General features: G+C 37.2%; 2 protein-coding genes across 2 annotated transcripts in view; one reads left to right on the top strand and one right to left on the bottom strand.

Annotated features, from left to right (window-relative positions):
* The first annotated feature begins 13,028 nt into the window (after positions 1 to 13,028).
* Positions 13,029 to 24,303, top strand: part of LOC128858708 (flotillin-2) — a 32,210-nt gene continuing 20,935 nt past the window's right edge. Inside the window, exon 1 of the mRNA XM_054095186.1 lies at positions 13,029 to 13,138. The gene's annotated coding sequence lies outside the window, so the exon portion shown is untranslated. The remainder of the gene's footprint in view (positions 13,139 to 24,303) is intronic.
* Positions 19,278 to 20,701, bottom strand: LOC128857636 (collagen alpha-1(XVII) chain). Its single transcript, XM_054093383.1, has 3 exons — positions 20,410 to 20,701; positions 20,139 to 20,354; positions 19,278 to 19,945 (listed from the first exon to the last, which is right to left on the bottom strand). Exons 1-3 carry the CDS (start codon positions 20,441 to 20,443, stop codon positions 19,278 to 19,280), a joined length of 918 nt encoding a protein of 305 aa, XP_053949358.1. The 5' UTR covers positions 20,444 to 20,701.

Raw genomic sequence — 24,303 nt, 5'->3', positions numbered from 1 at the left:
TCGACGCATATTGAAAAATGAGCTCAAGGTCAAGGCTTATAAGTTCCAAAAAGCACACGATCTTTCACGAACGTGGCGAGTTTCCTAATATTGTGTTTTTTGATGAAAAAAAAATTTCCCAATTGAGCAGTTCATAAACACTCAAAACGATCGTGTTTACTTGACCGATCGCTCATACGAGAATTTGAGCCTACGTATGGCCCCTCGAAGCAATTTTCCATCGTAAGTAATGGTTTGGGCCGCAGTGACCGCTGATGGACGCTCTCCAATCGTTTTTATCAAGCCTGGTGCCAAAGTGAATGCGGCTTATTTTTGGGAAAATGTTTTAGAAACTGCTTTAGAGCCGTGGACACGCAAACATTTCGGTCGTAGACCATGGACGTTCCAACAGGACTCGGCACCGTCTCATAAAGCTCGTGTGAACCAAGAATGTTTAAAAAAATTATGCTCCACACTTCATTTCGACCACACAATGGCTTTCGAATTCGCCAGACGAAAATCTGATGGACTATTCCATCTGGTCCATTTTGGAGAGCAAGGTGAGGACTAAAAAATATGCCAGTATGGATGCGCTGAAAAAAGCAATGATACGAGAATGGACCAAAATACCTCAAGATCACATTCGTGCAGCATGCAACTCATTTTTTGACCGTTCGAAAGCTAGAGTCAAGGCAAAAGGTGGTCATATCGAGTTAAAGTGAATATATGTTAAAATTGTACTCACTCTGTATATAACTATAAATCTTCCGATAGGATGATTAATTTTGCGCCCCCTTGTAGCCATGAAAAAAGATAGAAGACGAAGGCTTATAAGTAAAACAAATCACAGAATGCGCATATAAAAATTGTCCATGACTTTTTGACATAGGTCGGGCAGTATATCAATTAAAACCCATATGCTTTCGTTCTTCAGCTCTGGCATTGAGCTTGTCGGCATAGACCATACTTTTTACGTATTGTACCTCCAGAGAAAGTTGCCCAATGGTGTCGAATCGCAAGATCTCGGTGACCATTTCACCTAGTTGTTTCGTGAGCTAATGTGATCCGGGAACTTCAATATGGGGGGCATGATTTCATGTGCTAAGTGGCATGGTCCTGTTGGAAATACATATTATCCATGTCCATGTCATCTGATTCAGGCCAATAAAAGTTTGTTATCATGCCACGGGAACATGCACCGTTTGCCGTAAGAGCCTTCCCGACTTCCCGAAAATAATGACTTCTACGATCCAATGCCTTCGCCAGCCGAAAAACCACACCAAACATGACTCGTTGTGGGTGCATAGTTTTTTCTTGATGGGCATGTGGATTTTCAGTACCTAAAATTCGGCAGTTTTGCTTGTTAATGTATCTGTTGAGTTGAAAATGTGCCTCATCGCTTATGATAAAAAAGTCACGCAATACGGAAAATTGATTTCTCGCCGAACAACCATTTTCATAAAATTTTCAGCCACTTTTGCAAGTTGTTCAACAGAGCATCGCTCCTTGACTAAGTTTGCTAAAATCTGTTGTAGGTCTCAATTGTGATGTCACAAACTGCCGATGAATTGGCCAACTGCGGATCAGCGCTTACCCCACAGGGATCAAAGCCAATAATCGGGATCAGTTATACAGGGATCACGAATTAGATCAGCGACTATCTATGCAATTTACACAAAGAGCGATGGTCCCGTCTAGAACGCCGTAGAACTGCAAACTGTTTTGTGACAACCCCGAACAGAAAACTGTCGAACTTTCTTCTAAAACTTAGTAGAAAAGACATAGCATATGACCACCATTGGAATCATTAAGGACCCGATTTGCCTATCTTGCTTAGAGAAGGCGGATAGCACTAAGCATTTTCTCAGTGTGTGTCCTACCTGTGAGTGTCCTTGCTAGAACAAACCTATGAATTTTGGGTTGCGGTGTCATGGGAATGAGTAATATTCGTTCTCTCAAACTAGAGAATATTTTCAGATTTGCCAAAGAATCTGGAAAATTCTCACAGGACTAGCTAGCTATTTGTTTGAAGAGTTACCATTCTCGCGATATTTCTTGGCTGACCTTTTCGAAATTTTAATTTCAAAAGTGCGAAAAAAATTACTATAGTACAAATAATTGCTGGCAAAGATCTGCATCACCCTTGAATCACCCTATACTTTAACTGCAAAGAAAGCTGGTACTAAACTAATTCGGAACTGGTAGGTTTGGCTGCAGGGATTTCTTACATCTTTGTGCGTTAGTTGTGAGTTTTTACGTCCTATGCAAACTTATTTATATTGGATATTACTGTGGTAAATTGTAGTTCATTTTCAGAAAACAAAAGAAAGTTTGATGGCGAACAGTAGAAAGCGAAATGTTCTAAAAATAAAATGATGTATAGAGATAAGTTGTAGCCGATAGATATGTAAGACTTGGCCAATATGTTAGTAAACCTTTTAGTTGTGTCGGGCCCGCAATGAACTGAGCTAAGTTTAATTATTTCAAAATTTAAACGAAATTTGTGCATATTTAAAGTTTGAATGGTTAGAAATTTTGTTTTATACCCAGCGCATTGCGATGTCTTGGGCATTGTGATATCAATGCTTTTACTAAGTAAAAGTTTTCTAAGTAAGTAAAATATCCCATTTTTGGCAATATTGGAAATTGCACTAAGACTTACTTCATGTCGAATAGGGGGTTCTCTTAGACTTGCAAAGCTCTTGTAAAATGCACTTTTGCATCCCATGTAATATGTACAGGGTTGGCCATATTCGACGGACCCGACGGATTTCGATGACTCTTTTGGCCCATTCCAATCGACGTCAATTGAATCTTATACGGGAATAAATGCAAATCAACGCGGATAATTCGTTCCGAGCAATGCCCAACTGCTGAGAACGGTAATTTTGGGATGTCCTTGGCGACGCCTTGGTGGGTTTTGATTTGGCCTCTTTGGATTAGAAAGAGCATCACCAGTCGAAAACCTTTCGTACAAATGTTTAATGGTGTTCTTAGAAGGCGCACTTTTCACATAATTTAATTTTTTATACGCTCGTTGAGTTTTCACAATTGACTTCTTTTGTTGAATGTAAATTTCAACAATTTGGGACCGCTCGCGTGGCGTGTGCTGTTCCATGGTAAAAATCTGCTTGGACTGACGCTTCCAACGCGGTATGTCATTAAGCGATCTGACGTCTCTGTCAAAAGATACAGGGTTGCCAGATGGGTCCGTCGAATATTGGCAACCCATGTATCTTATACAATACAACAAAAAAATGCAAGCAAATAAATATCTGCACTGCCTGCAAAGAGTGCAACAACGAAACCTACACCACACAGAAAATTATAAAATTTCTAAGTTTCTTATATTTATATTATCAGTTTAGGACTAACTAATTTTTTTAATATTCAACCTTTAAACGATAAATGTTTTAAAAATATTCTAAAATAAGCACACATTTCACGAAACTTAAACTAAAGGGGTATTTTTTGGCTATTATCGTTTTAAACAGTTGGTTTAAACAGCTGACGCACGTTTCGTGTTTTGTTTCACTGTCAAACATCTTCAGTTTTGAATCGTCTTACAAACGAACAAAGCTTGCAAATCGTTGAATTTTATTATACAAATGCGTGTTCTGTTAAGAAAGTTTAAAGTCGAAAAATTGTGTTCAGCAACGAAGCTCATTTTTGGATCAATGGGTACGTCAGAGAGCCAGAAGAATTGCAAGGGCTTCCAATGTATCCAGAAAAGGTCACAGTTTGGTGCGGTTAATGAGCTGGAGGTATCATTGAACCGTACTTCTTCAAAGATGCTGCGAATCGTAACGTAACTGTGAATGGTGAGCGCTACCGTGATATGATATTCAACTTTTTTTGCCCAAAATGCAAGAGCAGGCATGAAGCGTGTGATAGCGAAGTTCGTTTCAAAATTGCTGAATTTTGACCAAAACCAACGTCGCATTAGCATCGCTCAGGAATTGTTGAATGACATCAGTGATGATACAAATTTGCTTAAAAGGGTCATAACTGGTGACAAATCATGGGTATTTGGTTATGACATCGAAACCAAAGCCCAATCGTCCCAATGGAATAGTCAAGGAGAACCAAGACCAAAAAAAGCACGCCAAGTTCGATCAAATGTCAAGGTTTTGCTCACTGTTTTCTTCGATTACCATCGCGTAGTGCATCAGGAGTTCTTACAAAAGGTCTTACCGTAAGGAGTATTACCTTGAAGTTATGCGGATTGTGGAAAAAAATGCATGGCTTTTGCGTCATGATAATGCACCTGCTCACTCATCTTTGCTTGTGAGAGATAATTTGGCCAAAAACAACACCGTTATCATGTGTCAGCCCCGTATTCACCATATATGGCCCCTGCGACTCTTTTCTGTCTGAAAGGACGGTGTTTTGCGACTATTGAGGAGATAAAAAACGAATCGCTAAGAACTCAAGGGCATACAAAAAAGTTCTGATATGCACTTGCTTCGAAGATTGGAAAAAGCGCTGGCACAAGTGTACGAGTATTATATCTGAGAGGGACTACTTTGAAGGAGTTGAAATATAAATTGATGAATAAATAAATATTTTTTGAAAAAAATGAAAACTCACTTTATTTTTAATTTTGGTGTATATGAAACGCATTGTCGTTCCGCTACCCGATCATGACGAGGTGAGAATAGCGATAACGCGGCTAAAGAACAACAAAGCCGCGGGCGCCGACGGACTGCCGGCTGAGCTATTCAAACACGGCTGATGTTGGAGAGCATCGTACGAGCCGCAGAACTGAATCGCTCAGGCACAATATTTTATAAGAGCGTACAATTCTTGGCGTATGCCGATGATATTGACATCATCGGCCTTAACAACCGCGCTGTTAGTTCTGCCTTCTCCAAGCTGGATAAAGAGGCAATGCGAATGGGTCTGGTGGTGAACGAGGGCAAAACGAAGTACCTCCAGTCTTCAAACAAACAGTCGGCACACTCGCGTATCGGCACCCACGTCACTGTAGACAGTTATGATTTCAAAGTTGTAAAAGACTTTGTTTATTTAGGAACCAGCATTAACACCGATAACAATGTCAGCCTTGAAATCCAACATAGAATGTCTCTTGCCAACAAGTGCTACTTTGGACCAAGTAGGCAACTGAGGAGTAAAGTGCTCTCTCGACGAACAAAACTAACACTCTATAAGGCTCTCATAATGCCCATCCTAACATATGGCGCCGAATTGTGAACGATGACAACATCCGATAAAGTGGCGCTTGGAGTGTTCGAGAGAAAGATTCTGCGTAAGATTTTTGGACCTTTGCACGTTAGCAGCGGCGAATATCGCAGGCGATGGAACGATGAGCTGTGTGAGCTTTACAAATGTCACACTGGTCTGTTTGTGTCGTGTGGTTCGTTTTACATATTCTAGATTAAAATCCGCTCGCAACATTTGTTGCGCACGACGGGTAGTATTCCTAATTAATAATGTCAGGCTTTTTGATTTATTTAGCTAAACGTTTGATTTCCTGAACATCTTTAGCGCTAAGTATTGTATCACTTCTCTTGGTACATCCGTACTTTTCTTTCAAATGGGAGTAATAAAAAACCACAGATTTGCTTCTTTTTAATTTTGAAGCAATCTCTCGCATTCTAAGGCCTCTCTCTCCATACTAAAATGTTTCCCTGCTCAAATTCAGACTAAGTTTTTCCGCGCTTCAAAGGCGCTTATAATAAAATAAATTTAATATAATAACTTGCATGCTATACTTTTAAATTAAAAGCGAATGCTTTTGGTCTTATAATTATTTCATTTTGCGAAAGTGCAACACGGTGCGGTTTCATCAGAATGTTTTGCTCTGCTTTGTTTTACATATGTGAGTTGATGCAACGCCAACACAATAAAAAACCATTGAAGTCTAAGTACATTTAATTTAATTACTATGAATGATTTTCTTAATTGTTGGTCTCCCAAATGAAATCTTCATGCACGGGTTGTGCTATCTTCACGCTTACGCCTCTGAAATATACAAGTAAGTTCCTTCAATCGGAACAAAGACTTTTTTTTGTACATTTCTTGCTGTGCATTTTTATTTGAAGAGACTAGAAGAGGCCTTACCTTCGTATCTCCCTAACCTTCAGTTATAAATATTTATATTTGAAATATCTTAGCAGCAAAAAAACGTCACGAAGATAACTCCAACTTCGTTATCTTGTTTTGCCTTGGACCCTCTTTGATGTCACGCTGTGCAATAATCATTTATGTACTACATATTTTAAATAGTAAATTGGATATTTTTATCAATATTTTTAATCATCGTTTTTGAGCCGCATTGTGACGTTACTGTCTAATCAATGAATTTCACCGAACCGCAATTGTCGTAGAATTTCTGCAAGTACACCGCAACCAGTGTATTCATGTGTGTGTGATACTTTGTATTAGGGTAGCCCACATTTTTGAAGTTAATACATTTGAATCATATACCACAGGAAATGAGTTGAATTGTGAGTGGTGCATAAATAGAGATGAAGAAATGCAGCGCTACATGAAAAGAATCATGACAATTTTTTTTGCTTATTCGTATTGGAATCAAAATCACTAACCCATGTTTTTATAATTTTTTCCACTTTAAAAAAATTATATGCATTTTATAAAGTTCTCCACTCAGATGAGCAAATTTAAATGGCTCATTAAATTCTCAGCTTCCCATCAAACTCAAATTCAGGCTACCGGATCACTGCAGTGTGTTCCAAGCAGAGGTGGGCACTTCTTAAAGAAGCAGCTGACTGGCTACTTACTTGCGTAATAACTGTTAAGAAGGTAAATATTTACTCCGACAGCCAAGCGGCTATTAGGGCCCTAGGCTCTATTATGGTGCATTCAAAGCTGGTCAGGGGCCAGGCATTCCCTCTCGATTGCATCAGAATTCTTCGACATAAAGATAATTTGGGTACCTGGTTACAGTGACATTGCAGGAAACTGCGAAGCCGACGAGCTGGCCAGACAAGGGACCTGCGAGGTAATGTGCCCGCGAAAGGAGAGGATCGGGATCCCCTTGACAACCTGCGCTCTACTCCTGGAAGGATGGGCTCTGCACCAACTCAGCGATCGCTGGGCAAGTACACGAACGTGTAGGGACGCGCAATCCTTCTGTTTGGCGTTTCGGGATATCGTGGGGATGGCAAAATCTCATCTCTCAAATTTCGTGGGCATCCTCACGGGGCACTGTCCGCGGGGTATACTTGCCGTGAGACTCGGAATTACTTCGAGTCCTTTTTGCGTCAGCTGTATGGAGGATGACGTGGAATCATCTCAGCACCTGCTCCTTGGCTGTCCAGCTTTCGCGGGACTAAAACTCAAGCATCTTGGTTCTCACTTCTTTTCTGCGCCTGCTGATATAGCAGGTGTTGATAACAAAAATCTGATGAACTTCATCAGCAGCATAAAGAGGTTAACACAACCGCAGACTACTCACCGTTCGTAGTCCACAAACACTCACCATTCCCCATCCCTTTCCTTTCTCCACTTTTTCTTTCACCCTCTTGCAATGGTATCACAAAGGATGAACCAAACTTTTTTCGTGCAAGTGGGCCCTACTCTCTGGGCAACCATCACTACCTTACCTAACCTAACCATTCTATTAGAATTATTATAGAATATTTTATTCTATTCTATTATTTCTGGTGCCATTTGAAGTTGGTGTGTCAGTTATAATAGAAAGAACTGAATGTCAGGCGGTGATAAAACGCTTTGTTTTTGAAAGTTTGTAGAACTTTATAAAAAAAAGGGTGAATTTAAATAAAGGGCCTGCTCCTTTATTTCCAACTCTGCATCGATGGATTTTTCTTCTTCTTCTTAGCATACCAGTTATTGATGAACCATTGCTTCATGCGCAACCATGAGCCACCTCTCACTACAAACCCACATCCTTCCAACGACTCCGTTTTAGCTTACACATCTTCGAGCCATTTTGTTTTCGGCGACCTCTTCTACCTTCAACCGTGCACAATTCAAGCGCTTTTTGTGTTGCTCGCTCTTTGGCATTCTCATAACGGGCCCCACTCATATTACATCACGGTTTCCTTTTTGATTAATAGCTTCAAGTCATGATTATATCTAATTTAACCATCTTGCTGCCTTACAGGTCAAAGAATTTATCTTAGTACTTTTCTTTCGAATTGCATTAGTTGCTTAATGTCAGCATCTTTCAGTGCCCAAAGCTCACATCCATTGGTGTGCACAAAGCGGATTAAGGCTTTATATGCTAAATCTATATTTTTGGGTAGCACTGGGTAGCAGTTTTAACTAAAGCAGCTTCATCGTGGAGTGATAGGATTCGTCAACAGCTAAGACTCTGTCATTAATGCGTCTTTATTCGCTGTTTTTTTATACCAAGGCAGGAAAATTCTTGTACAATCTCAAACAGGTTAGCAGTATGCCTTAAACTGGAGCTGGATCGAACCATGTACTTCGTTTTCTCCATGATAATTCTCAGCCCAGTTTTTCGATTATCACATTTTCTCTTGTTTTATAAACACAGCTCATTTCTGTTTTTGCCAAATATGAGTATAAGCATTGATGGATTTTAAAGTTTAAAAACATTTTTTATCTTATTTTTTAGAATATTTTGTTAAAAAATAGCTTTTATTTCGTAAAATTTTTGTTTACTGTAAGGACTATTTTTTAAATTTCAAAACGAAAAACACTAAATTTGAATTTAAATTTAATTGTTAAAATAAAAATGAAAAAAATGATATTTTTCTTTAGAGAAATAAATCTTAGACAAAGCAACATAAAAGGTATTGCCGACATTTTTTGTTACTCTAGAATGACTATGAATTAAAAAATATTATTTAAACTCTCATTTTATCATGTTGAGTGATAGTGGGAACTAAAGTGTTAAACGTGGTCGTAAAAGCGTTGAAGATTAGACATCCAAAAAGTGTAACAACACCAGAAATCATTGAAGAAGTGCATGGCATTATTTGGGAAGGTTCAAGGTTGACTAAGCGTGAAATTTCTAATACCACTGACAGCTGCGATGAACAAATATACAGTGCCGCTCAACTGAATAGGTTTGACTTCTTTTTTAGACTTGGAACATAATATCTTCATAACGAGCACTCGGATTTAAACCAAATAAATTTTGTTAAGTAAAACGATCAATTATTTATAAAATACGCAAGGTTTTTTTTTTTTTTTTGTTTCGTTTTTATATATTTTTTATTATATTTTCAAAAACATAACCGAAAATCTACATTATTTTTGGCTCAAGTGAATAGGTTTGACCAACAAAACTATAAAAAAAAATTATTCACAGCAATATTTCATAACACTTGGTAACTTAAATAATAAAAGACACTATTTCTGCATTATTTAATATTTGGTATGACCACCCTTATTCTTAATTATTTCAAACATTCGAGTTGATAAGGAATCGTAATAATTTTTATTTCACTCAGTGAAATAGTTGACCAGGCTTTTTTAATCGCTTCGACCAGAGTCGCCGAGTCTTGAAATTGTCTTCCTTCTTCATACACTCTCCTGGATAAAAGTCCCCAAATGTTCTCGATAATATTTATGTCTGGGGAGTATGGCGGCCCCTCGAGCAAGTTGAAATTCTGGTCCTTAATCCACTGTTTTGTAACCCGGGCTGTATGGATGGGGGCTTTTTCTTGTTGGTACGTCCATTGAATAGGTCCAAAAATTTCGGAAAACTGGGGAAAAGCCTTTTGAAGCACAGTCTTGTAGACATTTGCATTCATCTTTGATGAAACAAACTTCAGCTCGCAAGTCCCATTAAACGATATAGCTCCCCAAACCATTACGCCTCCTGTACAGGAGTGATGACGACTCAAAAAGCATTCCTCTTTTCGCATATCGTGAAAATAGTATTTGTAGCCATCCGGTCCGTCGAGATTGAACTTTTTTTCGTCGGAGAAGACCACAGCCTTCCACTCATTGTTCCATGTCATGTGATCCCGCGCAAATCGAAGTCGCGCTTCCTTCCGTGCATCATTGAGAGAAGGTTTTTTTTTTATTTTTAATCTCTTTAAGGGTTTAGCACTCCGAATAACTCGTTTTACGGTTGCCAAACTAGCATTTACACCGCATTCATCCCTGGTTTTACTGGCAGAGAGGTGGGAATTCGAAGCAGTTCGAAGGATTAGTCGCCTCTCTGATGCCGTTGTAGCATACTTTTTTCCTTTTTTCATTTTTTCCCATAATCGGCTTCATTACGAAGAAAATTACTTACTTTGCTATTCCATTATGTTTTAGGCCAGATTCAATATAACCTTTAATTTGACCTTTTTCAAAATCGGTTAAAGATTTTCCCCGAGCCATATTAAAAAAAATGGTAGCAATTACTTTAAATTTAAGTAGACCAAAGAAATTATATGTTTTCAATCACGCAGTCAATCAAAAAGTGAAGTCAAAGTTGTCAAACCTAATCAGATGAGCCAAAAATAGACCACACATTTAGCGAATTTCGCGATGAAAGCAAAATTCTGATTTACCGTTGCATAGAACCCGTTATATTTTTTTTTTTCATACATATTAGGAATAAACAAATGAATGTTCAAAACAAAAAAGAAAAAAGGAAAAAATGCCATAGAAACAAAGAGAGAAGAAAAAATTTAAGAAATAATTTTCAAACCTATTCAGTTGAGCGGCAGTGTATATATTTTTTTTATTATGAACAAATTTTAAATATGTTTTGTCAAAACACCCTTGGTGTTCTCGTACTTCTCAATGTTGTTGTTGCAAGGAATATGAATACGACGAGCAACACCGAAAGAGAATTGGCTAAGATGAAACAACAAAATTTGTATTGTTTGCTCTGTATGAACGCGATGTAATGGAACTAATATCAAAAAAAAAGAGAATTTAAAAAAAAATAGTAAGTTTTACCAGTTTTATAAGGTTTCATTATACTTCGCTTGAGCGATAACTTTGTGACTGCTTTCACGTGTACATTTTTCGTCAAGTGAGCAAAGTCCAGAGAGAGCGAGTAGAGAAGTGGCGAATCGAAGGCGCCTTATATTGCATATAAAATATATAAGCATTTAAAAATTCACATTCATTTATTTTTGCTTTTTTACTTTTCAATCAACCTCAATTCAATAAATTATTTGCTTCTGAATTTCAAAAATAATTTTGTTTTTAATATTCCAATTATTTGCGCAAGTGGCATTAATTTCTGAGGATCAGGGCGGGCGATAGTCTAAGCTTCTAGTGCATTTCGTAATGTAATATAGTACAGGGTGGTGCTTTTTGAATCGGCTATAAAAAAAAAACTAATCAATATTTTTTCAAACTTTTTTTTATTTTGAAGACTGAACATTGTCATTTATGAATGTAGAATAATATCGTTCCAATGACTGCCACGACTGGCTTTAAAGTAGGCCATTCGATCAACTCAATTTTTAAGCACATTTTCGATTGTTTGGGCTCCAATTTCATGAATGGCAACTTCGATTTCGTGTTTTAAAGCATCGTGGCAATCATCTCTGGATGGTTCGCATAGCATTTGTCCTTAACGGCTCCCCACAAAAAATAGTCCAACGGGCTTAAATCACAGCTCCGAAGCGGCCAATTGATATCGGAATTTCGGCTGATTATTCGGTTTTCAAAAACGGTAGCCAAAAGTTCGAGTGTAACTTTGTCAGTGTGACAAGTTGCACCGTCCTGTTGAAGCCAAATGTCGTCGATGTCATCCTCTTCCATTTTTGGAAACAACTCGTAGAGCATGTCACGGCAACGCTCGCCATTTACTGCAACCGCGGCTCCTCGCTCATTTTCGAAAAAAATGGCCCCATGATGCCGCCAGACCAAAATCCGCACCAAACAGTGACTCGTTGTGGATGCATTTGCTTCTCTACAGTAACGTGTGGGCTTTCTGAGCCCCAAATCCGACAGTTTTGCTTATTGACGTAGCCACCGATAAGAAAATGAGCTTCATCAGAAAAGATGATTTTTCGGTAAAAATGCTCATCTTCGGTCAAACGATTTTGTGCCCATTGAGCGAACCGAAAACGTATTGGATGGTCATTCGGCTTCAGTTCTTGCACCAATTGAACTTTGTAAGCCTTCATACCGAGGTCTTAATGCAAAATTCTCCTCAAATAAGTGCGTGAAATGTTGAATTCTTGAGAACGATGACGAGTTGAGCTTGTTGGATGTTCACGCACATTTTCGGCTACAGCAGCAATGTTTTCGGGTGTACGCATTGTAGGAGCACGTTCACGTGTTGTTTTATCCATTAACGATCCACTTTCACGAACTCGAGTAACAAATTCATCCACAAACTGTCTTGTTGACAAATCTTTTTTTTGGAATTTTTTTTTTTCAAAATTTCTCACAGTTTGAGTAAACGACTCTCTTTGGAAATAGGTTTTCAATATTTCCCAATTTTGTTCAAGCGTATAGCGTCCCATTTCGTAAATGTCAAACCTTTAAGTAAATTATGAACACATTTGACATGTCATTTGTGTTACCATTCTCGAAAAAATAGGTGGTTCAAAAAGCAAACGCTTTATGGCCCACCCTTTAGATTACTCCTAATTATATTTATGGTAAATAAATAAATACAAATAAATAAATAAAATTCCTGAAGAAATTGTTATTATGGACCACCCTATTGTTGGTGTATGAATCCATGTATGTGCATAGTAATCGTATGTATGTATGTCCATACACACAACGTTCTGTGGCGGTATTTAACTTTATATAAATGCTTAGAACTAAATTTAAGTTTCACTTCAGAGATTCTATTTTTTGGCAGAGTACCAAACGCAGTGATTGAAAAAATTACTAACAAAAGTGAAAGAGTGAATGAACAGATTGGTAACAAATCAACATTAAACGTGAATTAGACAATACATTTAGCAGGAAAATTTGTTGCAAAGACTTTTTAGCAAGTGTTAAATTGAATGCCAGTGTATGTTAAAAAATTAAATAAAACAGGAATTTTTTTCAATTAAAATTTAATTTAAAAAAATGTAAGTTAAATAAAAAGGAAGTTATTTGTTAATAGCAAGTTTTAAATCGCAATAGTAAAACACTAAACCAAGAAAAAGTGAATTTCCACACGAGAATAACTAAAAGTATTTTAGTGCAAAATGACATTTTTGTTCATGGGAATGCTGAAGTTGTCGATGATCCTTGGTGGCACACACTTTGTAGTATCCAGGTAATTAAATGCCATATCTATTTTTGTTTTCATACTTATATTTAATATATTTTTATCAAAATATGAATTGAAATGATAGTTTTATAAAAATGCGACTCGAATTCGCTAGCTGCCCCGTTGATGATAGGCGATGCTGCGTCTTACCGGTTAAGGGTAATCAGAGGCCCGAAAAAATTATGATTTTCAATAATTTTTTTTTTTGCTAGTCAATTGCTTTATTTTACAATAATAAAAACATAGCATTAACAAAATTTCAAAAAAAAGTAATAATTGTAAAAGTTATCGCTGTTAGTATGGAGCCCATTTCTCCAGAAGTCCCTTGCGGTGATCATCACAAGCCCTTGGACATTCATCTAAAATCAATCGGACAAGAGAAATAAGTTTTATTAATAAAAAAGCTTGTGCCTGATCGAAGCTTTTTTTTCAAAATTAACAATATATGGGGTTTTTCAATTGGTGCGGGTCGATTTTGGCGCCCTGTGGCAGCCATTTTGTTTTGGTGACATCTGTCAAATCTTTTGTTTATTATTCAGTTGTTTATGCCAAATCATCATGGCAAGTTACACGATTGAACAGCACGTTCAAATGAGTGTTCATTAACGCAAACGTTGCGCGCATTACGCCCATTTCTCGGTAGACGTGGTGGCCCTTCCAATTTCTTATAGCCCATATTGAACGATATAGACCTAGACGACATGTGGTTCCAGCAGGACGGCGCTACGTGCCACACAGCAAACGCCATTTTATTCCATTTCAACATCTACCCGCCCTTATTGAAAAACCCTTAGTATGGCGGCCTCGGGAAATATTTTTCAGATTTTCGAGAAAAAAACCGGCAATTAATTGTTATAACAAAAAAAAAGTCGAAATTAAAAAAACAAAAACCTTCGATCGAGTTTTTATGTTTTTCAGTTTTAAAGTTACAGTGATCACCAGTTCAAAAATCATTGTTTTGAGAATAACACATTTAAAGTTTTGCTATCGATTTATGTAAAATTATACGAATTATTTAATTATTTACACTGTGTCATCTATTCCTGGGCCATATAATGGTTCTTCAGCCGTCATAGCAGCTTCCAAAATATCAGTTTGCTGTTGCCTACGTATAGGTAGCGTTCGACCTTCTCGAATGTTATCGTTAGCGCGCTTATCTGCCACGTTCAAGCATGCTTGCTTGCAGCTGCTGCTAGCTACTTGCTCTCGAACGCTCCGAAGCGCCCGAGCGCCGTTTGTTAATTGTTGAATAACTCAAAAAGTATTTGTCGGATTCACTTCACCTTTTCACACAATAATTTTAAGATATTATACTTTAATTAAATGTAAAAAAAAACAATTTTTTTTAATTCTGACTACACCTAGCCCCTTATACTCGTTCACTTTCAGATCCGTTTGGTTGGTTTCTTTATCGGTTTTAGAAAAGGCGGCACTAACGTCGCGGTCGTTAAGGCCGATGATATTATTTATTTATTTGCATATACACATGCCCCACAAAGTCTGCGTTCACCCGAAGAGCTTTCTTAAATTTATGAAAAACAAAATAGAATATTATGATTAAATTGAAATCTTTGCAATTTGTTTATTCACTACATTCCCAGCTTTCAAAGGCAAAAAAAAAAAAAAACAAGATTCCCCACTTCACTTTTTAGATAACGGGAAAATAATTTCAGCAGCATGTAAATGTGGCACCAAAAAGTCTGCGTTCAGCCTGTTTATTTTAATGATACCGCTAATTTTAAGATATCTTTCCTTGTTTATATTAATTTTTGATTGCGCATTACTTCGACTGAATGTTAACAAAGCTTAGCCTTTCTGAGAGGAAAATAAATATAAAAATCTGGAAAGACGGAAAAAGTTTCCGAAATATTGGAAAATCTATTGGGAGAACGTATTCCTCTATTCAGCGAGTGGTAAAAAATTTTCGGCAAACTGGAATTTTTACATCTAAGCCCAGGTCAGGGCGTCCGAAAAAATTATCGACCCGGGAAGAACGTTCTATAATCAACTTGGCAAAGGTTAACCCCCGGATTACATCCTCAAAATTAGTTGAAAACATAAATCAAACATTTAAAAAAAGTATTTGCGCTGAAACTGCCAAAAAAGTTCTACGTCAAGCTGTGGTATCCAGCTGGTAGAGTGGCCCGAAGAGAGCCTTTCATTTCTCTTGTGAACAGACGTAAACGCGTTCAGTTTGCTAATGAGTACATAAATAAGCCTCCCGAGTTCTGGAAAAAAGTAATATTACTGGAACTGCTCTTGAAAAGCAAAATCTTGTTGGCACGGTTAAGCACGGAGGTGGCGGGGTTATGGTTTGGGGCTGCATGGGGGCAAATGGGGTGGGTCAGTTAGAATTTATTGATTCGACGATGGATAAATGGTGATACTTGAACATACTAAAACGGAATTTAAAGCAAAGTGCAGAAAATCTCGGCTTATCAAGAACATTTTGGTTTCAAAAAGATAACGACCCGAAGCACACGCCCCAAAACAGCTTAAAACACCGCCACAGTCCCAAGATCTTAACCCCATCGAGCATCTGTGTGATCTATTGGAAAAAAGAATTCGTCAGCAAGTGATTACTAGTAAAGAGGAGTGTCATGCAAGCAGAATGGAGGAAGATAACAGCAGAGGAAACAGAGAAACTAGTAAGTTCAATGCCAAATAGGCTGAGTGAAGTCCTGAAGCAACGTGGATATCCAACTAAATATTAGAATTTTTGCATATAGCATATTATGTTTTTGTATTAGACTTTAAGGCTAGGGTGAACGCAGACTTTGTGGGGCATGTGTATGTACCTATGTGCCCATAATTATGAAAATGGTCTAAGTCACATATTTCTTGTATCGAGATATTCAATAAATTGCGTTTGAACGAGTTAAAAAATATTTGTATACTATGCGACATTTTAATTTACAATTTTCTTAGACTTGGTTAATGGTAGTTTATTATCAATATGAAATTTTGTATGAATTTCATACGAAAATATTGTTTTTAAAACTCTACTGGACTTAGACTATTTTCAAAATTAATTGAATGTGCTATAAATGACTTCGTTCAATAAAGAACTATGAGTTTTATTTCAAACAATAACTTCAATGAAATAATCCATTAACCTTAATTAATTATTTTTAAAAAATAACCATCCGAAAAAATTAGTATGATGCCAAAGTTAACGCCAAGATCCTCAAAATTCTTGAAGGGATTGCAAGATTCCTCCACAGAAGTTGCGCTGGGTTTTTAATAAACTGCATGATTTTGAAAATGAAACATGGACACATTTTTTAAGATTTAAAGAAAAATGTGATCTTAGCACGAAGAATATAATTTATCTAGTTCGGATTGGAGTTTCATCATACCTGCCGTATTCGTAACGACGGAATAAATCCTCAGATCTTCAGCGTATAATAGATCGTTGGCGAATAAAAGGCAAGAACCAATGTCATTTCTAAACAGAATAAACAACAACAGACCCAGAATGCTACCTTATATATACTCGTATAATCACTACATATTATAAAACAAAGTCGCTTTTTCTGTCCCTATGTCCCCTTATACGCTTAAATCTTTAAAACTACGCAACGGATTTTGATGCGGTTTTTTTTAAAGATAGATTGATTGAAGAGGAAGGTTTATATCTATATAATGTGAAGAAATATATAAAGGGGGCGTGGCAATCGGTCAAAATGTGGCAAAAAAACATAATTTTTTTGTTTTCACGGCCATAAATCATAAACGAATCAACCAATTAAAATGAAACTTTCTTGAAGTTTAACTTTGAAATATTTACTTTCGTTCTGCATCAAAAAAAATAATTGATTTATTTGTTATTTAACCAAAATTGTTTAAACAAAAGCAGCTCTTTTTCCAAAAAAAGCTGTTTATGTGTGTGTTCGCTGTCAACCGAATGAAGCAACAGGCGTTAAGCGATAATCTCACCACACCTCATTAATGTTGAATTACATCGTATGGTGACGTATGTATGTATGTATTTACGAATCGCTCGCATTATTTCATTTCGGACATATGTACATATGTATCTATGTATGTATGTACTGAATTCCATGTAATTATATGTACATACATACAATTTTACAGCGAAATAAAACGCTATTTTCAGGTTCTATATTAGTAAATTGCACATAATTAAAATACAGTTTTTGAATAGTTTTTATTGATTCGGAGCGCGTTTAGTTTGCTATCGATTCCATACAATAACATTTTTTGTCATTTACTTTTTACGACAACTAATAGCTTATTTTCGAAGCGATTTCAACAAATGGGTACAACATTAATCCTTATCCAATTAAATACCTTAAATACATTGTTGTTTTCATATAGATCTATGTATATGGCTCTTTACAGCATATAATTAAAAACAATATTTTTGAAGATATTACAACAGTAATTAGTAATTGAGATCTACCGGAAAAATTGCGTTAGCTGTTGCGTCATCCGGCATTGCCGCTACTCTTTTGGAAAGAGGCCGAACCACACACTCTACAATCAAGCACCCGCTGAAAATCGCCACCGATGATGATAACAGCGTCTGTAGTGTTTCTAGACAGAGCAATACAGGAAAATTGATGCGTGACTGCTCATTAATAGTCTGGGACGAAGCTACCATGTCAAACAAAACGTCTGTGGAAGCACTGGATAGGACAATGCGCGATTTGCGCAACAAAAATGCACCTATGGGTGGATGTACAATTCTGTTCTCAGGAGATTTCCGTCAAATCCTACCAGTTGTGACTCGAGTAACACGTACTGACGAAATAAATGCTTCGCTAAAAAGATCCCACCTTTGGTTGCATGCCAATAAATTAGAGCTTAAAACTAATATGAGGGTTTCGTCATCTTCACGTGAGAACAGGCTATTTCCAGAGATGCTGCTAAAAGTTGGCAATGGAGAATTAACACAAAGTGAGGGAAGGATTAACCTAGAAAACCTTTGTGTTTTGATAGACAACATCCAAGAGTTAGTCAACAATGTCTATCCTGACATTGATAACATAAGTTATAAGACAATATCTTGGTTTAAAGAAAGAGCTATTCTGTCACCAACTAACGAACAAGTAGATAAAGTAAATAACTTGATTATTTCAAAGATTGGTGCGCTGACGAAAATATACTACTCGGTCGATACTGTTCTCGATTTGGAAGAAGCTGTTCAATTTCCTATAGAATTTCTAAATTCTTTGAAACCGTCTGGACTCCCTCCTCACAAAATGGAGCTGAAAATAGGTTGTCCTGTTATTTTATTAAGAAACCTAAGTCCACCTAAACTTTGCAATGGCACGCGTTTGCTGGTAAAATCACTGAAAACTTTCATAATAGAGTGCACAATACTCACAGGATGTGGTACCGGAGAAGATGTATTGATTCCCCGAATCCCTCTGATACCATCGGATCTACCATTCCAATTTAAACGCTTACAATTTCCGGTAAAGACATCTTTTGCAATGACCATTAATAAATCTCAGGGTCAAACCTTCAACGTTGCAGGCTTAGATTTGAGTGTTGACTGTTTTTCACATGGCCAACTGTATGTCGCTCTTTCAAGAGTAACCTCTAGAGAAAACATGTTTGTATTGTCTAATGACATTCTAGTAATATAGTAATTGTTGTAAAAATAAAATAAATACATATGTAAAAATGCAAAAAGTTAATATGCAAAAATGTAGGGTATGAATTTAGATATCCCAAAGATAGCAGGAAATCTTCATGCTATAAAGAAAGGGGAATTGTTTTACTCCAAATTTAACGCGTGCGGGCCACGGGCAGTAATGAATAAGCCAAAACTACTGGATCGATTTTAATCATTTTTTCAGTGAGTGACATAGGGTATATATTTTATACCCGTGCGAAGCTGGGCGGGTTGCTAGTATATTATAAAATGTGTCGACTGAGCGACTTAGTTCTGCATCGTTTGCGCAATAGCCCAGTGCTCGCTGAGTTGAGGCGAAGCACATCCTTTCAGGAGCAGGCCGCAGGTTCTCAAGGAAAGGGATCGTCATCACTTACCTTCAAATCGAACTCAAACCTAATTATTTATTATTCATAAATAATGTAGACCTTTTCACTGCCATAATTAATTTATATATTCACAAACTGTACAAAATTCAAAGAATATCTTTTTTACTAATTACAATATTATTGCAATTTTCTGGTCTTGACCTTGTCCGTTCGCGGCCTTATTCAAGTGCGCGAACCTTTGACGAAGTTCTTCCACCGCTCGCTGGAACTCTTCCACGCTGTCTTCAGCTTGGTTCGTATAAAGTTGGGAATTTTCTTGATACTGAAATCTCTCGGCGTTTGCATTGTTCTCTTCACCAGCAGCATTCAATTCGGTTTCCGCACTTATTGTAGACGTTTGGCCAGATTCATTACGCTTAGCCTCGCCGAGTAGCACTTGACGGCGATACTGGTCAAAATCGGTGGTTCCTAGATTAATAGGACGTGCAAATAGCCCACTCAAGGGCAAAGACTCTGTAGTTGTATGTTGGAGGCCAGTATTAAAACTGCCAAATGGCACTCTACTGGGCGTTGGTGATACATTTATACCGCCACGTACGCTATTGACCGGAATAAGTTCACCATTTGCACCAACCACAATCAAAGTGTTTGGTGGATATTGAACGCTATTCAAGCTCGTAGAAACCGGTCTGGCAGTGGTCGACAAGATACTCGCAAGTGTGTTCGGATTAAACTGGCCGCTGTTCGGTGAGGTCAGTACGATCAGATTTTCTGCCGATAAACCCTGCAAACCTGGTAGATCTCCACGCAAAATACGGAAAGCTCCACCGCCGCCACCTGGTAAAGAAACATTTCAGAGGTCGTTATTTTACACCAGCACCTCTCGCAAAATTATGAAATTATATAAAATTATTATATTAACCTCCACCGCCGCCACCTCCATTGGTCCCATTAAAAAATCCTCCTCCACCACCTCCGCCACCGCCGCCGCCTCCTCCTCCTCCTCCTCCTCCTCCTACTCCGCCGCCACCACCACCGCCACCTCCACCAAAGTACGGCGGATACCAAGGACAGCCGCAGATACCAGGAGGTCCTGGAGGACCAGGTGGACCGCGTGCTGGAGGATAGTACGGCGATGCACCATAACCGGGATCTCCTCTTGGTCCTGGTGGCCCCATAGGACCAGGCGCACCAGGCTCACACGTACATTTCATCAATGATGCTCTGGCACCTGACCCCACAGTTGCTGCAAAATATATGACGGTTAACACAAATCTTTACTACACACAAAAAATACTTACTAGAAATTGCTGCCAACAGGCTGATCCATTTCATTGCTAACACAAAATATATTTTTTCTGTTGAAATTTCGAAGTAATGTTGACACGTTAAATATCCAATTGAGTATGCGGGTCTAACTTGTGCCTAGCAGTATTTATATACAAATGCAACTTTAAAAAGAAAATGTGCTTTTCTCGAATAACGGACCGGCATGTCCGTTAGATTTAAGCAAAACTATTTATGAGCCATGAAAGTGCAATATAATTTTATAACCAATCATTCAGAAATTCTAGCAGCCAAAAGCCGAGATTCTCATTCACAAAAAGGTTCACTCGCCATTCAAAGTGCAAGCCGTTACATTTAACGCCTCCGAGCCGCTATGTTTCTAAACCATCTCGCATGCTCACACGCACCATTACACAACGAATGATGCTGCGAACCGAACTGCAGCTATGTACAATACATGTGATTTAATATAGTGACAAAACCTTTTCAAAGCAAACAAAAAACAACTTAATCGTCAATTTATTCAAATTAGAGCATTTGATCTGAATGCAAAGGTGTGGTGAGTGCATCACGAATGCAAGAACGCCGATCCAGTGGTCGTCAATTAGAGAACAAGTCGAACTGTCAGTACTTTGTTGTCATGTGCGTGTGCACTCATATGCATATACTCGTACAGTGCCGCTCAACTGAATAGGTTTGACTTCTTTTTTAGTCTTAGAACATATTATCTTCATAACGAGCACTCGGATTTAAACCAAATAAATTTAAACCATAAATTTAAACCAAATAAATAAATCTCAAGTGAATAGGTTTGACCAACAAAACTATAAAAAAAAATTATTCACAGCAATATTTCATGGCACTTGGTAACTTAAATAATAAATGGCACTATTTTTGCATTATTTAATATTTGGTATGACCACCCTTATTCTTAATTATTTCAAACATTCGAGTTGATAAGGAATCGTAATATTTTTGAATTTCACTCAGTGAAATAGTTGACCTGGCTTTTTTAATCGCTTCAACCAGGGTCGCCGAGTCTTGAAATTGTCTTCCCCCTTCATACACTCTGCTGGATAAAAGTCCCCAAATGTTTTCGATAATATTTATGTCTGGGGAGTATGGCGGCCACTCGAGCAAGTTGACATTCTGATCCTTAATCCACTGTTTTGTAACCCGGGCTGTATGGATGGGGGCGTTGTCTTGTTGGTACGTTCATTGAATAGGTCCAAAAATTTCGGAAAACTGGGGGAAAGCCTTTTGGAGCACAGTCTTGTAGACATTTGCATTCATCTTTGATGAAACAAACTGCAGCTCGCAAGTTCCATAAAACGATATGGCTCCCCAAACCATTACGCCTCCTGTACAGGAGTGATGACGGCTCGAAAAGCATTCCTCTTTTCGCATATCGTGAAAATAGTATTTGTAGCCATCCGGTCCGTCGAGATTGAACTTTTTTTCGTCGGAGAAGACCACAGCTTTCCACTCCTTGTTCCTGTCATGTGATCCCGCGCAAATCGAAGTCGCTCTTCCTTCCGTGCATCATTGAGAGGAGGTTTTTTTTATTATTTTTAACTCTTTAAGTGTTTAGCACTCTGAATAACTTATATAACTATAATTACCGTTGCCAAACTAGCCTTTACACCGCATTCATCCCTGATTGTACTGGCAGAGAGGAGGGAACTCGAAGCAGTTCGAAGGATTAGTCGCCTCTCTGATGCCGTTGTAGCATATTTTTTTCTCCTTTCATTTTTTTCCCGTAAACGGCTTCATTACGAAGAAAATTGCTTACCACGTTTTGGCTTCGACCAATCTTTTTTGCTGTTTCATTATGTTTTAGGCCAGATTCAATATAGCCTCGAATTACACGTTTTTCAAAATCGGTTAAAGATTTTCCCCGACGCATATTAAAAAAAATGGTAGCAATTACTTTAAATTTAAGTAGACCAAAGAAATTATATGTTTTCAATCACGCAGTCAATTAAAAAGTGAAGTCAAAGTTGTCAAACCTAATCAGATGAGCCAAAAATACACCACACATTTAGCGAATTTCACGAAAAATGTCATAGGAACAAAGAGAGAAGAAAAAATAGAAGAAATAATTTTCAAACCTATTCAGTTGAGCGGCACTGTATATGCGTACATACGTATTAGTAAAAGGTATTATTTCATTAAGTTAGTTATTTAGAGCCAATGAATATTCTGGAAGACTTTCTTTAGGCAAGGGAAATACTTTTGCTTTTGTTAAAGAACTCCAGCTTATATAATATGCATGCACCAGTATACATACATACATACGAGTATACTATGTAGGTTGGCCCAAGATAAAACGTTTGTAGCTTGATGTTAATCTCTAAAAAAAAGTATGTACCTATAATTTTTATAATTATAAAGTTTTATTGTATTATTTATTTTATTATTTATTTTATTATTTATTTTATTATTATTTTGTAATTATTGTTTTTTACGCTTTTAAAATTACCATTGAATTCCCATGGAAAGAATGCTTTTGACGTGATAACGTCTTATAATTCGATTTAGCCGGCTGCACGCACGAAAAAATGTGTCGTTACCTTGCTCATTTGCCGTTACCTTGCTCATTGTCGTTACCTTGAATGAACTGCAAGCGAAAGGGCGGAACGAACGACAAAGCAAACGAACGACAACGTTCGACATCTTGCTCTCTCCTACTTAAGTCAGCGTATATATGTATGTATATGCGCATATGTACATATATAAATTCACGTATTTGTATTTGCATATACCTTCTTATTGATTATTATTAATTTGATTTACTTGAAGAATTTAAAATAAAACAAAGTTTGTTAATAATACCTGTCGTTTTAATGTTATTATTATTATATTTTTTTATTATATATGAAAGAAAAAATGTATGGTAATATTTACCATATACCTTATAAGATATGTTGTATACTAATATATGTATATAAACATGCATATACATATACAATTTCGCGCAATTTTCAAAAAGAACAAATCTATATGTAAAGATGCATACAAATCATATGGACATATCAAATATACGAATCTATTCCGTATGCAAGCAAATGTAAGCTATTGTGCTTGAACTGCACGAACGACAAAGAGCACAATCGGCCCCCGCGTTCGGCAACGTTCGACATCTGGCTCTGTCCTACTTGAGTGAGCATATATATGTAAGATAATATATTTAGTAAAAATGTTATTCAATAGTTGAAATATAATTAAAAAGATGGTGATTAAAAAGACCTTGTCATATTGCGAAAGCCACATTTATTTAATTTATTCTGCGAGGGTAGTTGCCGGCAAATATAGTTTTTTGATAAATTCATTGAGTTATTTGAAAACATATTTTTTGTAAAAAACTAATTTTTTTATTATAAGGGGTGAAAAGAAAATTCGTTCTCTGATGTGATAGGATCCTCTTGCTTTTGGTGAACTTTAATGATTTAATTATTATTCTTATTGCAAAAGGGATGGGTACTATAGAAAAAGGATTGAACCTTATTAGTGTTTTGACGTGATAACGTCTTTTAATTCGATTTAACAGGCTGCACGCACGAAAAAATGTGTCGTTACCTTGCTCATTAGTGTTACCTTGCTCATTAGTGTTACCTTGCTCATATGTAGTTACCTTGCTCATTGCCGTTACCTTGCTCATTTGTCGTTACCTTGCTCATTGCATTGAATGAACTGCAAGCGAAAGCGCGGAACGAACGACAAAGCAAACAAAGCAAACGAACGGCAACGTTCGACATCTTGCTCTCTCCTACTTAAGTGAGCATATATATGTATGTATATGCGCATATGTAGGTATATAAATTCACATACTTGTATTTGCATATGCCTTTTTGCTGTGTGCATGGTAATGAACCATTTCTCTGTTGAGAATAGGACGATGATAGAAA

This window comes from Anastrepha ludens, chromosome 3 (assembly GCF_028408465.1).
Source record: "Anastrepha ludens isolate Willacy chromosome 3, idAnaLude1.1, whole genome shotgun sequence".
NCBI lineage: Eukaryota > Metazoa > Arthropoda > Insecta > Diptera > Tephritidae > Anastrepha > Anastrepha ludens.
This window is presented reverse-complemented; position numbering and strand designations above follow the sequence as displayed.